General features: G+C 44.9%; 1 protein-coding gene across 2 annotated transcripts in view; it reads left to right on the plus strand.

Annotated features, from left to right (window-relative positions):
* The window catches only part of PLXNA1 (plexin A1), a 312,964-nt gene extending 296,075 nt beyond the window's left edge, over positions 1 to 16,889 (plus strand). For both annotated transcript variants that reach the window (XM_020981168.2, XM_020981169.2), the window contains exon 32: positions 9,851 to 16,889. In XM_020981168.2, the coding sequence (XP_020836827.1) occupies positions 9,851 to 9,946 (96 nt within the window). In that variant the 3' untranslated portion in view covers positions 9,947 to 16,889. The remainder of the gene's footprint in view (positions 1 to 9,850) is intronic.
* The last annotated feature ends 4,959 nt before the right edge of the window (positions 16,890 to 21,848 follow it).

The following is a 21,848-nucleotide window of genomic DNA, read 5'->3' on the forward strand; positions in this document are numbered from 1 at the left end:
TGTGGGACTGATAAGTTAATCATCTTTTTTTTTTTTGCAAGGCAGTTAGGGTTAAGTGACTTGCCCAGGGTCACGCAGCGTCAAGTGTCTGGTCTGAGACCAGATTTGAATCTCAGGTCCTTCTGACTCCAGGGCTGGGGCTCTATCCACTGTGCCCCCTAACTGCCCCTCAGCTAATCATCTTATACTTCTCTTTTTTAAAAAAAATCATCTTCCTAAGTACAAGAAGGTAATAGGTTTTGGGGGGTTTTTTGTATACATTTATTTATTTTTAATTTTCAACATTCATTCACCCCAGGACAGCATGTAAATTGATATAGGCTCTCAACATATACATTCATATTGATAGTTTTTCTTTACTGTGCCCTTGTCAGATCACAACTGCAGTATTATTTTCAGTTCTGTTAGAATCAGTTTTAGGACATTTATAAGCTGGCAAGTGTCCAGAGGAGGATGGGAAAGGTTCTTGAGTTCAGGGCATTTAGGGATCAGGTGGAGAAACTGGGGGTGTTTAGCCTGAAGAAGAGAAGGCTTAGGTGGGGATGTGATCAGTGTCTTCCAGTATGAGGACAACACCCCAAGCCCAGTCTGTATTTTGAACTATGATCTAGAAATGGACCAGTGCCAGTGTGAGCCAGATGGGACAAGAGACGGCGGGATCACCATTTTCCTCATTCTGAACACCTTGATTCTGTTCACACAGGCTCAGTTCCCACTGGCTTTTTTTAAGCATGTGTTGCATTGTTGAATGCCTATGACGCTTGTGCTCCGCACAAATGATTCTTTTTGAAAGCCATGCCTTCTCCATCTTGTAAGGAGACAGTTGATTTTTTGAACCTGAGTGCAGAACTTTATATTTATTCTTCTTAGATTTTGTCGTATTAAATTCAGCCTGTTGTGATGCTTTCAAGTTCCATTACTGTTCTCCACATTGGCTATCCTTTCTGGTCTTGTATCTCCAGCATATTTAATAAGCGTGTCTCCATCAAAGTCATTGAGAAGAATGTTCAACACAACAAAGTTAAGCATTGAGCCATTTTAGGAGTATTTTACATGAGATGTTTTGGTGGTTTAGAAGGGGGAGATTTTTCATTTCTCCAACATTTATTGATCACCTACTATGTATGGAATTCTGTGCTGGGTGCTTGGGGAGATTGAAAGAGAAATTATTCACTCTCCTTGCCCTGATTATGAAAGCATGATAATTAGACAAAAGAGTTATCAGCTTGAAGAGGAAATAAGTGTCTGAATAATTGTAATACAAGTCAGTATCATAAGAGGAGATACTAGGTGTTCATAGTTGAGAGAAGGAGAGCTTCTCTTCCATTTGGTTGCCCCATGTTGGTAGGGCAGAATCTGGTCAGGGAAAATTTGCTGGTGGGCTTGGCATTTGATCTGGGCCTTGAAGAGTGGATAAAGGGGAAAGGAGGAGGGGACTCGGGTGAAATGCACAGCTTGAGTAGAGGTGGGAAAACATGAGGCATGTTGGGGGAGCTGAATTTAACTATAGAACAGGGTATAGTGGTAGGAGAGTAATGAAGGCTAAGGCTGGAAAAGGAGTTGTAGCTAAAGCATGGAGGGCCTTGAATGACAGGCTAGGGTGTCTCTGGCCACCTTTTTACTTCGTCACCTGTCCTTAGGTTTAAGGCCCTCCGCTCCCCTCCCTTCGGCTCCAAGAAGATAATAATATTCAATTCTGTCCTTGCCACAGATGTCTTGGGGGAGGGGAAATTCAGATGATGATAATTCACATTTATATAATGCTTTAGGATTCACAAAATGGCCTTTCTCACACCAGCCAGATGCTATATAAAAAAGACTTTAGCCGGAGTTGAGCTGGTCGCCTGGTCACCTCCTGAGTGGCCCTTTCAGAATGACAGCTTTAAGCTCTAGGAGAGGGGGAAAGGTGGTTGATAAATGCAACTGTTTTGTCTTGTTGGGGGTTCTTAATCCTTAATCCTTCTGCAGAGACAGAGTTGGATACCCTCTCAAAGGGTCACATTCTGAGAGGAAGCCAGGCTTTTTAGAAGCTTAGAACAATGGACTGCTAAGAGCTGAGCTGGGCTCTGGAGCCCAGGGAGGAGTTGGCAGAGTGAGGGGAGTGGGGAAAGAGAAGGGATGGAGAGAAAGAGAGAATGGAGAGAGAGGGGAAGAAAGAAAGGGGGGGAGAGAGAGGAGAAGAGGAAGAAAAGAGGGGGGAGAGAGAGACAGAGAGAAGGAGAGAGAGAGAAAAGAGAAGAAGAGAATGAAGAGAGGGAGAAAGAGAGAGGGAAGTTGAGGGGAAGAGAGATGACAGAGAAAGAAGGGAGAGAGAGAGAAAAGAGGAAGAAAGAGAATGAAGAGAGGGAGAAAGAGAAAGAGAGGGAAGTTGGAGGGGGAAAGAGAGAGATGACAGAGAAAGAAGGGAGAGAGAGAGAAAAGAGAAAAAGAGAATGAAGAGAGGGAGAAAGAGAAAGAGGGAAGTTGGAGGGGAAAGAGAGGTGACAGAGAAAGAAGGGAGAGAGAGAGAAAGAGGAAGAAAAGAAGAGAAGAAAGAGAAAGAGGGAAGGAGGGGAGAGATGACAGAGGAAAGAAGAAGAGAGAAAAGAGAAGAAAGAGAATGAAGAGGGAGAAAGAGGAAGAGAGGGAAGTTGGAGAGGGGAGAGAGATGACAGAGAGAAAGAAGGAGAGAGAGAGAGAGAAAAGAGGAAGAAAGAGAATGAAGAGAGGGAGAAAGAGGAAGAGGGAAGTTGGAGAGGGGGAGAGAGAGATGACAGAGAGAAAGAAGGGAGAGAGAGAAAAGAGGAAGAAAGAGAATGAAGAGAGGGAGAAAGAGAAAGAGAGGGAAGTTGGAGCGGGGAAGAGAGAGATGACAGAGAGAAAGAAGGGAGAGAGAGAGAGAGAAAAGAGGAAGAAAGAGAGAAGGGGGAGAAAAAGGAGAGAGAGAGAAGAGAGAGAGAGAGGAGAATCAGAGAACAAGAACACTCAATGTGGAGTCTGAAGGCTTGAGTTTGAATCATGACATCAAGCCTTGCTATTTTGTGATCTTGGGTCAGAAACATAACTCCTCTGAGTCGTGGTTTCCTTATCTGTAAAATTAAGTATTCGGACTAGGCTTGGCTCTTCTCTGTGAAACTTTCATTGACAGAATAACAGAGTGCCGGAGTTGAAAGAGATATTCAAAGACTGTCTAATCCAGCCCTCCCATTTGCCAGAAGAGGACTCGATCGATGCTCCTAAGGGCCCCTGGGTCCTTGCTATTCACCCTCATGCTGCACCCTGAGGACTTCCAGCCCTTTCCATCTGCCCTGAAGCTGCATTTTCTTTTATGTGTTGTCTTCCCTAATTAGAATGTGAGTTCCTTAAGCTCAGGGACCATCTTGCCTTTTCAGTTTGTATCCCCATTACCTGGCACAGTGCTTGATAAATTGGAAACGTTTAATAAATGCTTTTTCATTCATTCCTTTATGGACTAGATCACCAATCTCTGGTCTCTTCTGGCTCCAAATCCTGTGATCCTATAAGTTTTTTTCCATTAGACCAGAAGTTTGTAATTTTTTGTGTGTATCCTTGAACAGCATTTTGGTGAAATCCGTGGTCCCCCACTCAGAATCCTATTAAAAAAAATTAAAATAAATATGAAATTTCAGTTATAGACTAGTGAAAATAAAGATGTAAATTTTGTTCCTGTCCAAGTTTGGGGACCCCCTAAAATTGATCCACAGATCTTGGGGCCCCTGAATTCTACCCACCAGATCTAACTTGTCTGTTTCATCCACGTTCCACATGGGTTAAGTATAGCCTGACAGCTCACCCCCATTCCCAGGTGGGCAGACATACAAGGGCAGGGACAGGGAATCTGGTACTCACCGCTCCAGGGAACTTCTCTTCTTACCGGTAATGGGATTAATAAATCGCAGCTGTTTCTTTTGTTTGTTTTCATTCATTAGACACAATTATACAGAGCCCAACTGCAACCCATCTTTGGTAGAAAATGAGAGTGAATCTTTTTTTTTTCTTCCTGTTCATTGCAATAATGTGCCGTCAATGGTGCTGAATGGGAATCATAATTAATTTTCACTTCAGGCTTTGCAATTGCTGGTTCTCCAGCTTGGCATTGTGCACAACAGGGAAGCTTTTGCTTGGGGCTCCCTGTGGCTTTCTCTTCCCTCGTTGGTGCTTCTGGCAGGCCAGAGAGGCACAGGGTCACCTGAGCCCCACTAGCCAGCTTATTAAGGCCAGGGCTCCAAGCTGGGCAAGTATTTCTTGAAAGAGGTCTCTGTCATCCAGGCTGCAGTGTTCTGATTCTGCGATCCAGCAGCCCTCCAAACTGGGGCTGGTTTGGGGTATGTGGGTAGGAAGTGTCTCAGCTGCAGTGGAGGCCTCTCTGGACTTCTCTGAGGTTCCATAAAGTGAGAGATGTGGGTTCCATGTTCTCTCGGGTCTCTCTTCTGGCCCCAATATTTTGTGTGGTTCTGGGCTTTCTCATGTCTAGATTCTGTCCCTGGACACGCTCCTAGATAAATCTTCCCAAGGTACAGCCTGAATCGTGTCTTTCCCATGTGCAGAATAAGACAAGACAAAGCAACATGATAAAATAAAGCCTCTGGGGTACCTGACTTTGAATGGTGGAAAGCCCAGGGGCATCAGTCTGACCTTTCGTATTCGCTGCCAACAGCACCTGCATCTTACCAATTCCTTTGTCCAGAACCTCTAGCAGATAATTTCATCTCCAGCCAAGCTGATCTATTGTGGAGAATTGTGGAGCTGGAGGGCACCTTTGGGATCATCTAGTCTGAGCATTCTTAACTTGAAGTCTAGGAACTTATCTTTTTTAAGATGTAATATTTGCATACCTGTATTTCCAATATAATTAGTTTCCCTTGTAATTCTACACATTTTGTTTTATGCATTTTAAAATGTTATTCAGAGAGGGGACCCATGGGTTTTATCACATTGCCAGAGGGGTCCAGGATACAGAAAAACTTAACCCCTGCTCTGGTCCAGCATCCCCATTTGATGGTTAATTAAACTGAGGCCCCGAGAGGGATGGGGATTCAAACCCAGGTTCTCTTCAGTGCTTTTCCCATGATTCCATTTTGCTCCTAGGTAAGCCCATGGCCTCAGCCCTCTTGCCAGAACGCAGTAGTCCCCTACTCATGGAGCAGTGAAAGAGTCCCCTTGTGGAAGGCACAGCCTGAGATCCCCTACTTCTCTGCCAACCCCTTCATTAGCTAGTAATTGGTTTCCAGTTACACACCCGATGAAATGGTTCATCCCATTGACTTGAGGAGTGGAGACCAAGGGGTGCCTCGCCAGCTAATTGTGAAAGTGTGTGCCAAGGCAGGTGGGAATTTTTCAAGGAATTTGTTGTTCAAGCAGAAACACCTGACTCTGGTGCACACTCGAGGAAGCATATTCTAAGGCCTCTGGCAACAGCATGGCAGAATTTAAAGGACACTAGATGGGTAGTCAGAGGGCCTGGATTCAAATTCCAACTCTGCTCCTTTACTACCTGAACAGCCTTGGGCAAGTCATCCAAGTGGAATTTGACAACTTCTTAAGCCCCTTCCAGCTCTAAAATCATGATCCCATGACCCTGGGACTTGGCCAACTACTTGGGAATTCCACATTTCTCCTTTATGTATTGTGAGAGACTCTGCTGCTGTTGTCAAGAGAGCCCTGACTTAGGCATCAAATGACTGGCTCAGATGTTCTGGCAACTACATAATTTATGGTAGACCCATGGGCAAGTCCTTTCCTTTCTCTAAGCCTCAGTTTCTTCCTTTGTTAAATAAGGAGAATGGACTAGATGCCCTCTAAAGACCCTTCTTACTCTAATAGTCCATGAAGTAAGTAACCAGCTCGTTCACATATACCTCCCGCATGAGATTTTGTCTGAGCATTCCATCCCTCAGGGGTCTCTCCTTTTTCTAGTCTCCTGTGGAGTTTATAATAAACACTCATAGAATGTAAGCCCCTTCAAAATAAGAGCTGTTTCTCCAATGTTTAGCATAGATAGTTAGGTAGAAGGAGAAATAAATGGAGGGAGGGATGGAGAGATAGATAGATAGATAGATAGATAGACAGATGGATGGATGGAAGGGTTAGAGATATGACAAAAGAAATAGAGATAGATGATAGAAGAATAAATAAAAATCAGTGATAAAAGAGGGAGACAAGAGATTGATGATAGAAGAGATAGGTAGATAGGAAAGATGTATAGAAGAAGAAATAGAGATATTAGAAGAGATTGATGATAGATATAGATAGGTAGAAGAGTTAAAATAGATGATAGAAGAAGAGAGACAAGATAGATAATTGAAAAATAGATATCAATGATAGAAGAAAAGATTGATCATAGAAGAGAGGGTAGGTAGGAAAGATGGATAGAAGAAGAAGAGATAGAAGAGTTAGAGGATAGAAGAAGAGAGCAATGATAGAACATTTATTAAGCACTTACTGTGTTCCAGAAACTCTGCTAAGCTACGAGGATACCCCCCCCAAAAAAAAAAAAAAGACAGTTCCTGTTTTCAAAGAGCTTACATTCTAAAAGGAGAAGAAACGGTGAAGAGGAGCTGGGAAAGGGGGTTAGGGAGAGTGAAGGTTACCCAAGGAGAACTCCAGAGAGTGAGTTGAGCAGTTTTAACCACAGACTCCCCCATTTAGAAAGCAGCCTGGGAGTGCAGGCAGCCTAGAGCCCAAGTTAGTAGGATAGGAGGTGATCAATGTGCGATGGAAGATTTGGCAGTTGAAGGACCTGGGCTTCTAGACCTGGTCCTGTCCCTTAGCAGCATGACCTCAGATAAATTATTTCACTTTCTTGGACCTCTGTTCTCTCAGCTATTAAATACAAGAATAGGTGGTAACCTACCTCATTTGAGAGGTGGTGATGCTCTTGGGTAGGGACAGTACAGTGTCAGCTGCTGCTGTTACCAGAAGGTATTTCCATCTCTCACTTCATGAGGTGGCCCATCTCCATCTGGTGTAGTAAATTGAACAGGAGGGCTCTTGGAATCAGTTCAGATCCTGGGTCTTGTGGGACCTCGGGTCGTTTCCCATCTCTGGGCCTCAGTGTTTCCATCTGTATAATGAGAGAGTTGGCCTGGATGGTTGTCAGAGGTTCCTTCCCAGCCCCCTAAGACCTCCTTTTTCTGGTCTCTCCTTCTATGCCTCCCCATTCTGATTCACTCTCAAGTTACTTTTATGGCAAGAAATTCTACCTTTTCCTAAAAACCAAAAACAAACAAACAAAAATAAACCTTGCCAATCTATTTTGTTTTGACACAACAGACACATTCCCAGCCAGTGCTGCAAACTGCCCACCCCACTCTCTACGAAGAACGTTCCCAGAAAACAGTTAAGCAAAACTTCCTACTGGTATAATGGAGACTGTTAGTCACTTTGCCCGCTTTCATTAACAGGCAGGCAGGATTGGGTGGGCGCTTTAACTGATGATATGACACCAACCTCATCCATTGTATCTGACCCAGTTCTGTAGATTTTAGTGCTATCTTTATCTCATTGGTCTACATTGTGTGTATTGTATTCAGTATTCCCTTGTTTTTTAGCTAAATCCTTTTAACTGCATCTCAAACTCCTTTCTCTAGTGGCCATTATCAGACCACAGCCTTCTCTTTTCTAGGAGGTAGTCATCCCAACTCCTTTAATCCTTAAACTCCCTCTGAGTCTGATTTTCCAATACTTTGATGAACTTTGATGGTCCTTCTTCCAAACTTACAACAAGTTTATTTTTTTAATTATACAATGCAGAAAGGCCTTACTGATCCCCATATAGTAGGTCTTGCCCAGTGGGCTCTTCTGAAGGGTTTATGGGGCAGGTGGGAGTGATGGAGGAAGACACAGACCCTGGCTTCAAGGAACTTAGAAGTCAGCCAGGAAGAGATGTTTGCAAACATGTCAAGTGATTATGAGCATCTAAGAGAGGAGGTCCCAGCAGTGAACATTCTAGGATTCAGATCAGTGTGGATTGGGGAGGTCGTGTAAGAAGTGGGTGCTGATCATCAGCCTTGAAGAACCATCTCGTATTATATCCACAACCTTTACAAAGAACCTGACTTCTTTCAGTCCTCATGTAGAAATATGGCATCTCCCTACCTGTTGCTTATAGACTCTGTCCCTGACAATCTCTCCCAGGAAAGGAGACTTGTATGATTTGGTCATATCCATGAATGCCATCTGAGAGGCAGGTCTGACTCTGTGGCTTCTGAAGAGTCTCTCTTTGCTCATCCTAAGTTTGATGCATACCCTCCTTGGTGCTAAGTTTTACTTATGACTCTCAGGAGAAAAATAAGGTCAGATTTCTGGCTACTGAGGTCTCCCAGCTCCTGATCTCAGCAGTTAGGCAGCTGGGGGGACATAAGATCTACTTGTAGTCATCCCATTGGCTGTCTCGCGCTTCCTCCAATCAATAAAACATTGTATTTTTTCATTGGTTGAGGATTCATAGATGGGAGGTGATTATTTTGCAGCTCATGGAGGGAGGCTTTTTCATTAGTTGGGATCTGTAGTATCATGAAGCTAAATGCTGAGCCTGGGCTTTCTTCATATAGGGAGTTATCTAAATGAGATACTACTTCTACCAATGCAGGTCATCACCTTTCCAATTTATGATCATAGAGAATTGCCAGAAGATTGAGAGGTTAAGTGCTTTGCCCAAGGTCACATAGCCAGTGTGTCAGAAGAGAGACTTGAACCCACGTCTTCTTGACTACAGGGCCATCGTTCTACCTACTACGCCTCCATGGATCTAGAAAGGACCTGACAGGTCATCTGGTCCAATTCCTTCAGTTTAGGGAAACTGAGGTTCATATGCTCATGGTCACAAAGCTAATAAGTGGCAAAAGCTTGAACCATAGATAGGATCATTGCCAGAAGGGTCCAACCTCTTCACTTTATAGGCAAGCAAACTGAGGCTCAGGGAGTGAGCATCACAGGTGGAACTTGAACTCAGGTCCTCTGATTCCAAATCTGGCTCTTTTTCTACATTATCTTACCTTTAATTATAGGGCTCTGTGGCTAGTAACTCTTCTCAGTTATACCATATGGGATGAAACCTTCTCAGGGGTTGGCAAGTATAAGATGGGGCTTTCTCATTGGTTGGGGTATAGAGGATAGAGCACTGATTGGTCAGAGTTTGTAGCCTGAAGCTATCATTAATTATACAATGTGTGATTAGGTCTTCTCAGTGCTTGGGCCATATAGATCAGAATTGTCATTGGTTATAGCATAGGTCAGTGTCTCAAATAGATAGAAACAGATCCTTCCAAGTGGTATGTTGACTTAGAAAACCACAAATTAATTTTATAGGTTACATTGTATTTTATTTATTTTGTTAAATATTTCCCGGTTACATTTTAATTTGGCTCCCCTGTGCTATGGAGTTGTTTGGTTTTTTTTTCTTTGCAAGGGCAAATGTGACACCTCTGATCTGTAGGACAGGGCTTTCTGATTAGTTGGTGATTATTACAGGATGGACCTTTCTTGTAGGTTTGGGCATGTAAAATTAGTCTTCTTGGCCTGACTGTCAGGGAAAGTCAGTACTTTGTGATGTGGAAGGACCTTTGTAAACCCAGGATAGTCCAAATGACATCACTGTGGACAAAACCATTTCCCTGAACTATTTGCCAGGCTGGGTTAGACTGTTTAAAAGTGGAGGGCCTTCCCAGCAGAGTGTAGAAAGGATGGCCATTTGCAGAGTGGAGACTGCCCAGACATCTCTGTTTGGTGGAAGGATTGTGGACCATCTCGTCCTGTGACCCTTGGTTCTCCCCACAAGACCCCTCTGGGTAGCCTCTTGATTTCCGCACCTTCTCCACTCACTGCCCTCTCCTTTCTTGTTTCACCCCAGATCTTAGCTGCATTGGAGAAGGACGAACAGGCAAGAAAACAGCGGCTTCGGAGTAAGCTGGAGCAGGTGATAGACACTATGGCCCTGAGCAGCTGAAAAGTCCAGGAGGGCTCTTAGTGACTTTTTCCTAGTGGCAGACTCTGAGAACCAGAGAGACAAGGACAGAGAGAGAGGCCAGCAGCAGGGGCAGCAGTGTCTGTCCCCCACCCCCAGCCATGCCGGGGAAGAAGCGGGGGACCACTCTGCGTTCACCAGAGCCCCTCCCTGAGCCAGCCAGCACCGCCAAGCCAAGAAAAACGCCAACACTTGATCTGCTGAAGAAGGGAGAATCACAAAACCCACTCACCCGCCTGCCTGGAGAGAGAGGAAGAGAGAGAGAAGGACCTTTCCAGGCAGCAGCACATGGTGGGAGGCAGGGAAGGAGGCCACAATCACTTGGCAGGGAGGCAGCAGCCGTGCGTGCCTCCACTCCTCACGGAAGGCTGGCACAGTGGAAATGGTGCTCCCTTTGGGGGACGATGCTGGGGGAGAGGGTAGGCAACTTGAATCCTCCCCTCTGCCTCCACCCCCTTTTCCACGGAGGTTTCAGATTTTAACTCCTCCAAATGTGACTGACTGTTTTCTTCCACTCTCTCATCTGTCCCCCTGGACCCATTCTCTCCCCCTCCCCTCCCCTCCCCCATCTTTCTCATTTACCTGCTCTATTTGCACAGCTTATGGAACATCAAAAATTTCCTTTTACAAATTCACAAAGAGAAAGGAAAAAAATGTAACGAGAAAGGTTTTATATATGACATGAAATTGGCTTCTCTCCCCCCCACCCAAGTGAGAGTGAAACCTTTAAGCTGGTTGTCAGAGCCCGAGCAGCACAGAAAAAGGAAAGAGGGTATACAGGAGGGGTGAAAGTTTCTTGTCCCGTACCACGTGTCATTTGTATCCCCCTCAGCACAAATGGGAGAGAAAAGCACCGAGGTGCTCCACCCAGATCAAGGGAAGGGGTGCAGAGTCAGAGAATGACAAAGGGCAGCTCCTGAGGGGCCAGGGATGGAGCTGGGAAGGACATGCCTTCCATTCTCCCCTACATCATTGTCAAGGGCTGCTGGGAGTTGGGCAGGTAGGACAGGGGGAGAAGGTGTGGCCCACTCTCTCCCTGGTCCCTCCCCGTTCCCTGTTCCTTTCCGCCTTCCCATCATCCCTAGCCCTAGCCTGCTCCCCTATCCATGGGCTTCCTAAATTAGTGACCTCCTCAAACCCAGTACATCGTCTTCAAGGGCCAAAGGATAAAATTCCCCTTGAAGTGTCTTGGTGGAATTCCCGTCTCTGCTGCTGATAGGTCCATATTCTGGAAACCCACATCTGGCTCCAGACAAAGTCACTCAGTGGAGAGCTTTGCCTGAGTTCTGGAGTATGCTGTTTGTCTGATCTTCTTCTGGAAAAGGGCTTGATGCCTCTGGACCTAGAACTTCCCTAGAACACCTTGGCCCAGGGTTGTGGTCACATGTGAAAGTGCCCCTCATACCATTGCTAGAGATGAGGAGAGGGAAAGAGAGGACTAACTGCTTTTCCATCCTTCACTGATGCTGTTGGCAGGAAAGGCAAGGTGAGGCAAGATTCTGCTCCCTTCCCCACAGGGTGGAATCATGACCCTTCAGGCAAGAGTCCTCATTACTTCTGGTTGAGTCACAGAGCCACAGAAACGTTGGCTCCAGTGGAGCCTCCTAGAGCTGGGGGATAGAGTGGGTGGGGCAGCTCTCAGCCGCATCCAGAGGTCACCACCCCCTTCGCTATTTCCTCTCTCCCGGGAGATCCTTGTTAGAATCAGGCCCGTTAAGGGGGCTGGGAGGGAAGGGAGTCAGCAGCAGCGGGCAAGTTCTGGGGCAGAGATGTTTTGGCCGATGGGGAGAGGGAATAAATCACTAACTTTTGCCTGGCCCGAGTCTTCTGTCATCCTTGCTCTTATCCAGCGGCAGCTGGCCACAAACTGTGTTCTCTAGGCCTAATGAATGGAAGAAATAGAGACAGAGGGTGTCCTGAGGATTCAGTTGGAAGTAGGCTGGCGAACATGGCATTCGAAGGGTGCCATTCACAGGCCTTCCCATAATCGTCATCATCTTCATCTTCATTGTACATCATTGTCATCACCACCATTCTCAGGAACACCATCACCCCGCCGCCGTCGTCATCATCACCAAGGCTATTCCCACCAAACGTGCTTGAAACTCTTCTTTCCTCACACAGCAACCCCTATTAAATGAGTACTGTTTTGGCCTTGTCCCCTGGAAGATGTCTGTTTTTAATTCAACTACAGTTTCTGTGCAACTTATACCAGTAACTCCCGTGTTCAACCATGAAAGGCTGCCCATGGGCCTGTGGAAGTGCTTGGGAATCCCCCATAAGACCCCTGGGCCCTGTGGTTGAACATCCCTCTCTAGGTATTTATTATACCCAACTCCAGCCATTAAACCGACACCCACAGACCTAGGCCAGGTGTGGCCAAAGAGAGCCTTTGATCTCTTCTGGTGGAGGCTGAAAACGTTGTGAGAGTAGCTCTTGAATCTGTCCGGAGTGTCTTTACTTCTCTCTCTCTTCCTCTCTGTCTTGTCTTCTTTCCTTTCCTCTGTCCTCTCCCCCTGGGTATTTTCCAAGTTCCTGTCCATCTGAAATCTAGCACCACGTGGTGGTCCTCAGAGTGGAGATGGGATTTGGGGGGAGCTTTTTGGCTTTGCTTGTTTTTTTTTTCCTTCTGTTTCTTCTTTTTTTTTTTAAAGAGGAAAGAAAGAAAAGATAAAGCCTGTTTGGTTCTCCTGTGGTGGCTTTGCTGGTGAAGACCAGAACCATAGCTGAGCAAGTGCTCCCTCAGTTACCCAGCCAGGCCAAGATGATGCTGTTCACAATATGTATTGCTGCTGCCTCAGCCTCGGACCACGGGGAGCCAGGCCTGTCCTCCAAGGGGGCCATTCCAGTGACCCCGAGGGACTGCTCTGCACCCGTTCACGCCCTCAGTGACCAAGTAAGAACAAATGAAGTTTTTAATTCAAAAACAGAGAATTGTACATATATATATATATATGTGGTTACAACCTAAATCACCAACCCCAGGAGGGTCCTGTATAGTTGACTGAAGGAGAAAATTTAGGGGAAAAAAAAATGAAAAAATGAAAAAGATATAGAATAAGAAAATTAAGCCAGTGGGAAAAACAAAAACAAAACAAAAGAAAACAAACATACCAAATGGTCTGGAATGAACTTCTAAGAGTTTATCACCAAGCGGAACAATCTTTGAAGCCTGAACACCTCTAATTATGCGGTGATTTCATTTTTTGGTTTTTTTTTTTTTGAAACTTCAAGGAGGAAGAAAAGGCTACCCCAAATCCTCAGAAAGTCCGGGACTGCCCGGGACCCGCGAATTACTGCATGAGCGTGCTAGATTTTAGTCTGAGTTGATCTTTTTAAAACTACAAGTGTTGAATACTAGAGGTTGTTTAGACCTTTTTTATTATTATTATTGTTATTATGATTTTTAATTAATTTGTCACTTCTTGTAAAAGGAAAAAAATGGATGAAAGTAGACTTACCTTCACCAGTTTACTTCTAAAATGGTACTAAAGGTTTCTGTGTACTTTAAGGGACAGCTAACTGTGATGGGACCAGCAGTCTCTTCCTCCCTGTGGTGTCTGGTCTTTCCCAGGGGTCTCAGGGAGGCCCAGAGGAGGGAGGACTCGTGTTTCTCTGAGGTGACTGGGTCCCTTGGTGATAGGAATCAACCCTGGGAGGCTAGTTCCAAAAAGTAGGTTTCCATTGTTTTTGAAGACTTAGGTCTACAGGGAGAACCCCTTATTGACCTAAATGGAATTTTTTGGGTTCATTTTTCTGGTTACTAGATTCCCTCCTTCCCCCTCAGGGTTCCTCTCCTTACCCTCTGACCCCCATTGAATTTAGAATCATGGATGGGGGGTCATGGGGGTTCATTTAGAGTCATCAGGGGTTCCCCCCAAAAAATGTGGGAGGAAGTTACTTCGGAATCAGTCCTGATCTTTGACTCAGGAAATCCTCATTTGCTATTAAACTATTGGGAAACATGAAAGATAAGGCAAACAATTCTGAGGCTCCAGAAACAAGGTAGAGATTTATGCTTAGGGATCAGTGTTTCCAGTAATGTTCAATTTTTAATGAATTGGGATAAAGACTTTCCCCAAGCCAGTTGGCTTAGCTTAGGCCTCAGTCACATATTTCCTTTGATTGAGCTCTCTAGGGGTTCAAAGCAAGTTTAAGATTAGAATGGATGTTATGGTCAGACCAAGCGATGGACTGAATGCTACCTAACATTCTGTTCAAGCTCTTTTGGCCTCCCTCCCCATTACCCCCTGCAAGTCCCTGGAAACTGAGGTTCTGGACCAAGACTTTGGCATCAGTAAGGAAGAGGATTCCTGAAGCTAACCAGCTTTGCTCTTGAGGGACAAAATTAAGTTCAATTCCACAAGGCTGCTGAGAGAAAGTGCTAGACAGGTGAAGCCCCACATTTCAAATGACCTAATCAAGGCTTAGGGAAGTGGCTTTGCCCCCAGTATGCCATCTGGCCTGGCCCATGCTCACAAAGGCCCACTCATGTCATCACCAGACACTGTTGCCACTTCAGTGCAGGAGGAATACTCACTCAGGCTTCATAAAATCAGGCCCACTCATTCAAAATCATGATTCTGATCGGCTTGTTGGGCTGATACTTCCCTTTGTGTTATCTAGAAAGAATTTAAGTCATTTGGGGGAGGGGGCAGGGGGCATGTTTAACCTACTTGAGAGCACAGATTGGTTTCAAGCCTCCTCAAGCACTTTGGAAGCTTCCATTTCTACAAAGTGATTGACAGTGCCAATTATAAATCATTCTTATCTATTCATTAAAGCCAGACCCCTAAGGATCTCTACTAGTGAGTGCTTCCTTTGTTTGGCTCCAATTACTTAAAAGTAGGAAAACTACATTTCTTTTTTTAAGTCTGTCATCTCTACTTGAGGGGCGGGCATGTATAGGGTAATGCCTTTGGAGTCAGGAAGACATATTAGCGATGGCATCCTGGGCAAGTCACTTCCCAGAGCCTCAAGCAACTCTCCAAGATCATCCGTGTGCATTGGGAGAGAAAATTTCTTCACCAGGATTTCCCTATATACCAGTGAAATTCTAGGTCTGGTTCTTTTCACCCCCTCCTCCTAAAATACATCGAGCTAAGCTTGCCTTTTAAGTGAAGCTAACCTCACCCCACAGTCTAAACCAGTGAGTCAGAGTCCAAGATAGTCACAATCACCCACAGCTACTTTTGCTGCCTCTCACAGAAGGGTCAAGTGCAGGGCTATTGCTAGTTGTACCCTAGGTGCAAAAAGAGATGGGGGATGGACCACTGGGAAGGGGAGGAGTAAGAAAATGCGAGGGCTAGGAGTGAGTAGAGGGTTCTCACACCTGTGTTGCACCAGTATCCCTCATTCACCTAGGTTACACCAGGACCTCCTCCACCCTTGGCAGATTTGCCAGCCAAATTGGCATCGGGTTGATTTTATCCATTTCTCCAGCCCCAGTGAAAAGAGCCAATGGGCCATAAAGTCAAACCAGGAGGGTCAAAGTAGAAACAACTCCAGCAGCATGGGGTAGCAGAAGGGGGACCACGTTGACTCAAGAAATCTTAGCTCCAAAATCCACCTTGACACAAACTCACTGCTTGACCTGCCCTGGTGACTTCTCTCTGGACCTTAGTTTCCTCCTTTAGTAAACAGCCTTAGTGAGGGTGGGAAGGGTGTTTCACAAAGAAATAATAGATGTGGCAGCATCTCACTGCAAGAAACTTTGGTTTAGACTCTCACCAGGCAAACACAACTGCCCTTTCCTGTCCTTCAGTGGAGGCAGGGGCAGCTCTAAGAAAACTCCACTGGGGTCTTAGAAGCATGAGATACCATGAGGGTCATCTGTGGTTTTTTGCCAGAGAGCAAAGGGGGCATTGGGCTGGGGTCTTCCTGCCATATCTCTAAGGAGACCTGAATCTACCTCATGCTTCCCTCTCCATGCTCCAAAGCACTGACCCATCCCATCCCTAAGCCTTGTCAACTCTCTAGGCTTCCCTCCACCATGCTGTTGGCTTGGATCAGAGAGCGTGTGCTACTGTGCCTCCAGCCCAGAGGCCTGGTTGGCAGACAAAGGCTTCAGTAGGCTGCAACCCCAGAATTCCTCCCTCCTCTCTCCCCCAGCAACGCCCTCTGGGCATGAGCCTTTCTGCTGTTAGCTAAGCTTGTCCTTTGCTACGCTCATCCTTGAAGCCTGTCCAGCTTAGGAAATCCTGTCTTGGCTTGGTATCATCTTTGAGAGCCCTGGGGTCACTTCCATGCCACAGTGAAGCATCAGAGGGAAGACTTTAGAGGAGGGCAAGACCGTGGTCTTGAATGGACCCAAAAGTTAGTTCCTTAGGGGAATGATAACTGGCATTTTAAGTCCTTAATGTTTAAAATCCTCCTGAAACATATAAATGCGCACACATATGCACCACCACCAGTAAAAACAGCATGGCACTGCCTCTCTGAGCTCCAGGTTTCATAGAATCAATGGGACCATCTTGGTCCCCACTTTTCCCCTAAGATAACCAAATTTACATTGACTCCATTTTCTTTATCATTCAGCCTCTTGGAGGAAACCCTCCTGACTGTTTCCCCCTTCCCCACTCTCCAACCCCCAGTTTTGGAATAAGCGGCTCAAATCCTTGGCCTCACCAGATAGGATAGATATATTTAGAGAGAGATTTATATTTTTAAGATGAAGCGCACAATTAGCTGTCCCTTAACGTCGTCGTCCACATTTCAAATGGAGAGAAGACAGATGGGTTTAATGGTCTGATCGGTGGTTCCGATAAACGTTACTCAGCCGCTCCACGTTGGAAGCGGTGGGGCCCATAGATCCTTGTGCCCTTGGATTGTGTAAATATTCCCGCTATTTCCTATTTTAATGTTCTTCAGATTTAGTACTTGTAAATAAAAGCGCATCAAGGAGAGATTAAACATTTTTGCTAAAGTCTGTGTCTCCTGGTGTTATTTCCTATTGGGCCTGCCTATTTTACCATTGGGGGAGACTGATGGTGAAAGAGAAGATGGGAAAGGGATTGTGGACTAGCCTCACTTACTTGCAGAGCTAATTATGAGACAGGGGGCTGGCCAGGTGAGAGGACTGCAGAACAAGAAGGAACTTTGGGATCGGAATTGGGAGAGATGGGGCTTCGCACTCTTTGATGCTTTCTGTGACATTGAGCAAGTCTCAGTGTCACAGTTAGTATTGGAACCTCTCTTGGCCTCGATTGGAAGGTAGGTGTGGGGCAGTGAAAAGAACCCTGGACTCGTAGTGGGAGGACCTGGCTTTGAATTCTGCCTCTGCCATTACCTGTGTGGCCTTGGGCAAATGACTTAACCTCTCTGGGCCTCAGTTTCCTTCTCTGGAAAATGAGGGCGTTGGGCTAGATGGCCTTCCAGCTCTAAATATATGATATATATCATCATAAGTTCTAAAGTGATGAAGGTAAGACCCTTCCTCTGAGAGTTGTTCTTAGGAATGTGCTCTGTAATTTTAAATATAAATGTGTTACTACTATCAACAGTACAAAAGTCACTACCTTTAGAGGTAGTGAATTCCCCATCACTAAGGGTGGGGGGGTGGGGTGTCTTGTAAAATAGAAATTATATGATAATTTGTCCAAGGTACTGGAAACAGGATTCCTGCTTGGGTTCAAGTGAAGTCAACACACAGTTAAGCACTTAATACATACCAAGCACTGTACTAAGCATTAGGAATACAAATACAAGAAAGAGCACCTGCCCTCAAGGAGCTTACGTTCTAATGGGGAAAGACAACATTTTCTTTTTAAAAATGTTTTTTGTTTCATTAAATATTTCCCCATTAAATTTTAAAAATTTAGCATTGATTTTTTTTGAAATTTTGAGTTCCAAATTCCCTTCCTCTTGCCCCTCCCCCACCTTTGAGAAGGCAAACAATTTGATGTCAATTGTATGTGTAAAAGTCATACAAGACATTTCCATATTGGCCATGTTACAAAAGAAAACACAAGAAAAATAGAGTGAAAAAAGTATGCTTCAGTCTACTCAGAGTTCATCAGTTCTCTCTCTGGAGGTGGATAGCATTGTTCATCACGGGTCCTTTGGAATTGCCTTGGATTGTTGTCTTGATCAGAGTAGTTAAGGAAGACAACGTTTTCAGTTCAATAAACATTAAGTGCCTACTGTATACCAGCCACCATACTAAGTGCTGGGGATGCAAATCAGAAAAATACAGTTTCATCCCTCAAGGAGCTCATAATCTTATAGGGGAAAGCAGCACACAAAAGGAGGCTGAGAAAAAGGGTTACATGTTGTAAGGGCATAATGTCCCTTGGAGTGCCAAAGCCAGGTAGAGCTGCCGATGGAAAATGGAGTCACCTGGAAGGTTATGAACTCTGTACAAAAGGAGGATTTGGAGGAGTTCAATGCTCCACCCTCCAGCCCTTCAGTCCGGGGAGAGGTGACTGAGGGTGAACTGAGAAACTTAAACATACACAAGGTAACTGAAAAGTGGGAAGGAGGAAAGAGATTCGAATAAGAGCGTGGTGGAGAAGCCTGGAGAATCAGGAGGGAACCTGGCAGAAGAGCGGAACGAGCGCGACTGGACTGGGCACTTCCTCAGAATGGTGGTTCTGGGAGGAACTAGCCAATCAAATGAGGGGATCAGAGGTTGGAGGCGCGTTCCAGGGTGAGAAACATCTGAGGCAGAGCATCAACAGAAAGCCAGGAGAGGCTGCCGTCAAAGCCAGAAACCTCCATTTTGTGAAGGTCTGATGCCCAAGATACATGGGGAAATCATACAAATATATGGCCAACAACTCTCTTGGCTCATTTTGCCTCTTTTAGGTCAGAGACAGGGCTAGAAGGGACCTTAGGGGTCATAGAATCCAACCTCATTTCCTAGGCAGGCTCAGTGAGGTTAAATAACCAGCAAAGGTCATATTGAGTCCAACTTCAGTGTGACTGCCCTACACCAAGCTGCCCACTTAAAGATGGCTTCTGAAGGCCCTCCCTTCCAACTCTGGGTTTTTGTGAAGTGACTCAGCTGGGATTCTAAAGACCCCAGTGATAGCCCTGGCCCTTATGGTACCACCTTACTGTATCTGCTCATCATCTTGGGCTTCTGTTAACTGGGAGAGTTTCACTAATTGATGCTTAAGATCCTTTGTGGCTCCTGGGACCATAGCATAGGTCATTCACATAGAAGAGTTCAGCAGTTAACCCTTCCCACTCCAGGTTTGGAGGATACTGGAAATACATAGACAAACTGGATTGGGATGTTCTGCCCAATTCAAATCTCTGAGCCTCTCTTTGACAAAAGCCAGTGGGACCCAGGAAAGCAGCATTGGTGATGGAGAAAGAACACTTGGACCAAGAGGTGGGAATCTCCTGGCCTCTACCATTGACTCGCTATGTCACCGTGGACCAAGCCATTTCCCCTTTTTAGGTCTCAGCCCTATCTGTAAAAAGAGAGGGTTCGATAGAGAAGGGATTCTTAATTGTTTTTTTGTGTGTGTCAAAGACCCTTTCTCACAATAATGTTTTAAATGTATAAAATTAGATACTTAGGATTGCAAGGGGAACCAATTATACTGAAACACAAGTACCAAGATATTTTTAAAAGAAGTTCAGGCACCCCAGAATTAAGAATCCCTGGCCTAGATCTGTAAGGCCTCAAACCCCTGACCTTCTGTGGTCTCCCCAGGATAAATGAAGGTGGTTGAGGCCAAGGGAGGGAGAGAGAGAGAGAGAGAGTTCCATGATAGGGATCTACTCTTGGAAACAAAGGCCATTTTCTATGGGTGATAGTTACAATCCTTCAGCTAGGTGAATACGAGGGTTGAGCTGTGTCTGCATTTGTAGGTGTAGGTTCATAGGATCAGAGATTCTGGAGCCAGGGGATTTAAAAGACAGAAGGGATATTGGAGATTTTGATCCAATCATCACATTTTATATCAGAGGAAACTGAGGCTCAGACAGAGGAAATAACTTGCCTGAGGCCGTACAGAGAATATTTTGCAAGGTCAGGACTCAAATCTAAGTCTTCTCTACCTGTCCCTGTTTTGTTTCCACTACCCCTCAGGTACTTGGTAAATGTGAGTTGTTCACATGCTTTTCAACTGGGATGAGTGTAACTAGGAGGCTGCTAATTGGGACCAGGGATGAAAAGTAAGTACCTGGAGACTGAACCTGTGACCTTTGCCCAACTGGCACAGTTCTAACCATTAAGTCATGGAAACAAAGCCTTAGAGCAGCCATCAGGGACTTCAGAGGACATCTGAATCTGTACCATTGGTTCCCAACCTGATGGGTGGCTAAAATCTAAATTCTTCGACCATGTCTGTTCGTCATGATGTTGGCTGAAGGGTTGGGGTTGGGGGGGAAGGCGGGGGAGGGACTCAGGAATGGGAAGAGCAGGACCCAGAGAACAAGGAACCCAGTTTTTATATTTACAGGTTTTCACATCTGAAGATCTTTGATAGTATAATTTTGCTGACTAGTACAAATTGGACATGGCGTAGTTATGGTTGGGTTGGGAAATATGTGGAAAGGTCACCAGACTTTTGAGTCAAGAGACCTGGGTTCATATCCCAAACCCAACATTTCTTAGCTGTGTGACTATGGACAAATGAGTTCACCTTTCTGAGGCCAGTCCCTATCCCTATGAGAGAGAGAGAGAGAGAGAGAGAGAGAGAGAGAGAGAGAGAGAGAGAGAGAGAGAGAGAGAGAGAGAGAGAGAAAGAGAAACAGATAAATGATAGAGGGGGATGGATGAATAGATAGATGTAAATAGAGACATGGATAGATGAAAGAAGATAGAGAGGGGATGGATTGGATGGGTGGATAAATAGATATACAGATAGATGATAGATATATGAAGACTGATCAGAAATACACATATCTGAAATATTTATTAAGCATCTACTATTTTCCATCAAGTACTGTGCTTGGGGGAGGTTCAATATACACATATATAAGAACATAATAGCATAAATGGAGAATAAGTTCATCTCCCAGGAGTTTCTGGGGATGTGACTGAGACCAGTCAGTAACTTGCCTCAGCTCCCAAGTCACTGAGAGCAGGCTCAGCTTCCAAAGAGAAAAAAATAAAATAAGTAGGTAATCACCATAAAATTGCATGAGGAACAAATATAGAAAAAAGATCTTGTTTAGAGTATGACGGGTCCCATCCTCACCATTCTGGGTTTCCAGCCACAATCAGCATTAGACATGCACCGAGTCAATTACAACTCGTTATATCACGCTATGGAGCAGAACCATCCCCGAAATCAGTCAGCGCCTGTCACAGTGCCATAATCAGAGGCAGCCACATCAGAGATTATCAAGGGTAATTATACAGTAAGTACAGTGCTGGAATCAACTGTATTTTGATTGATCTATGTATTAGCTTATCAAGGATATTAAAATAATCAGCTATTAATAGGGGCATAGCAGTGAACTCAGACTGGGGAATATGAATGGAAATAATCATAAAAATAGTTCCCATTTTTATTTAGGGCTTGAAGATCTACAGAAGATTTTTTTTTCTCACAACAGCCCTGTAATGTGTAGCTATTACAAGGATTGTTTATCCCCATTTTACAGATGAGTAAACTAAGAGCCAGAAATAGGAAACGAGTTCTCTAAGGCCACACAGGCGTTAAGTGGCAGATCTGAGGCTCCAGTCCAGGTCATTAGATTCCAAATCAAAGGATCCTGCCCCATCATCACACCACCTCCCTTATTTTTATGCTCGTATTGGCAATGTTTTACTGTACATGAGTTCAGTTAACATCCCTGTTTGAGTGAAGAGAATAAGTGTTTATATAGCACCTACTATGTTTCAGGCACTGTGTTAAGTGCTTTTTACAAATATTATCTTATTTGATCCTCACAACAACCCTGAGAGGCTGGTGCTAATATC

Source organism: Phascolarctos cinereus, unplaced genomic scaffold, assembly GCF_003287225.1.
Source record: "Phascolarctos cinereus isolate Bilbo 61053 unplaced genomic scaffold, phaCin_HiC Scaffold_4;HRSCAF=312, whole genome shotgun sequence".
Taxonomy (NCBI): Eukaryota; Metazoa; Chordata; class Mammalia; order Diprotodontia; family Phascolarctidae; genus Phascolarctos; species Phascolarctos cinereus.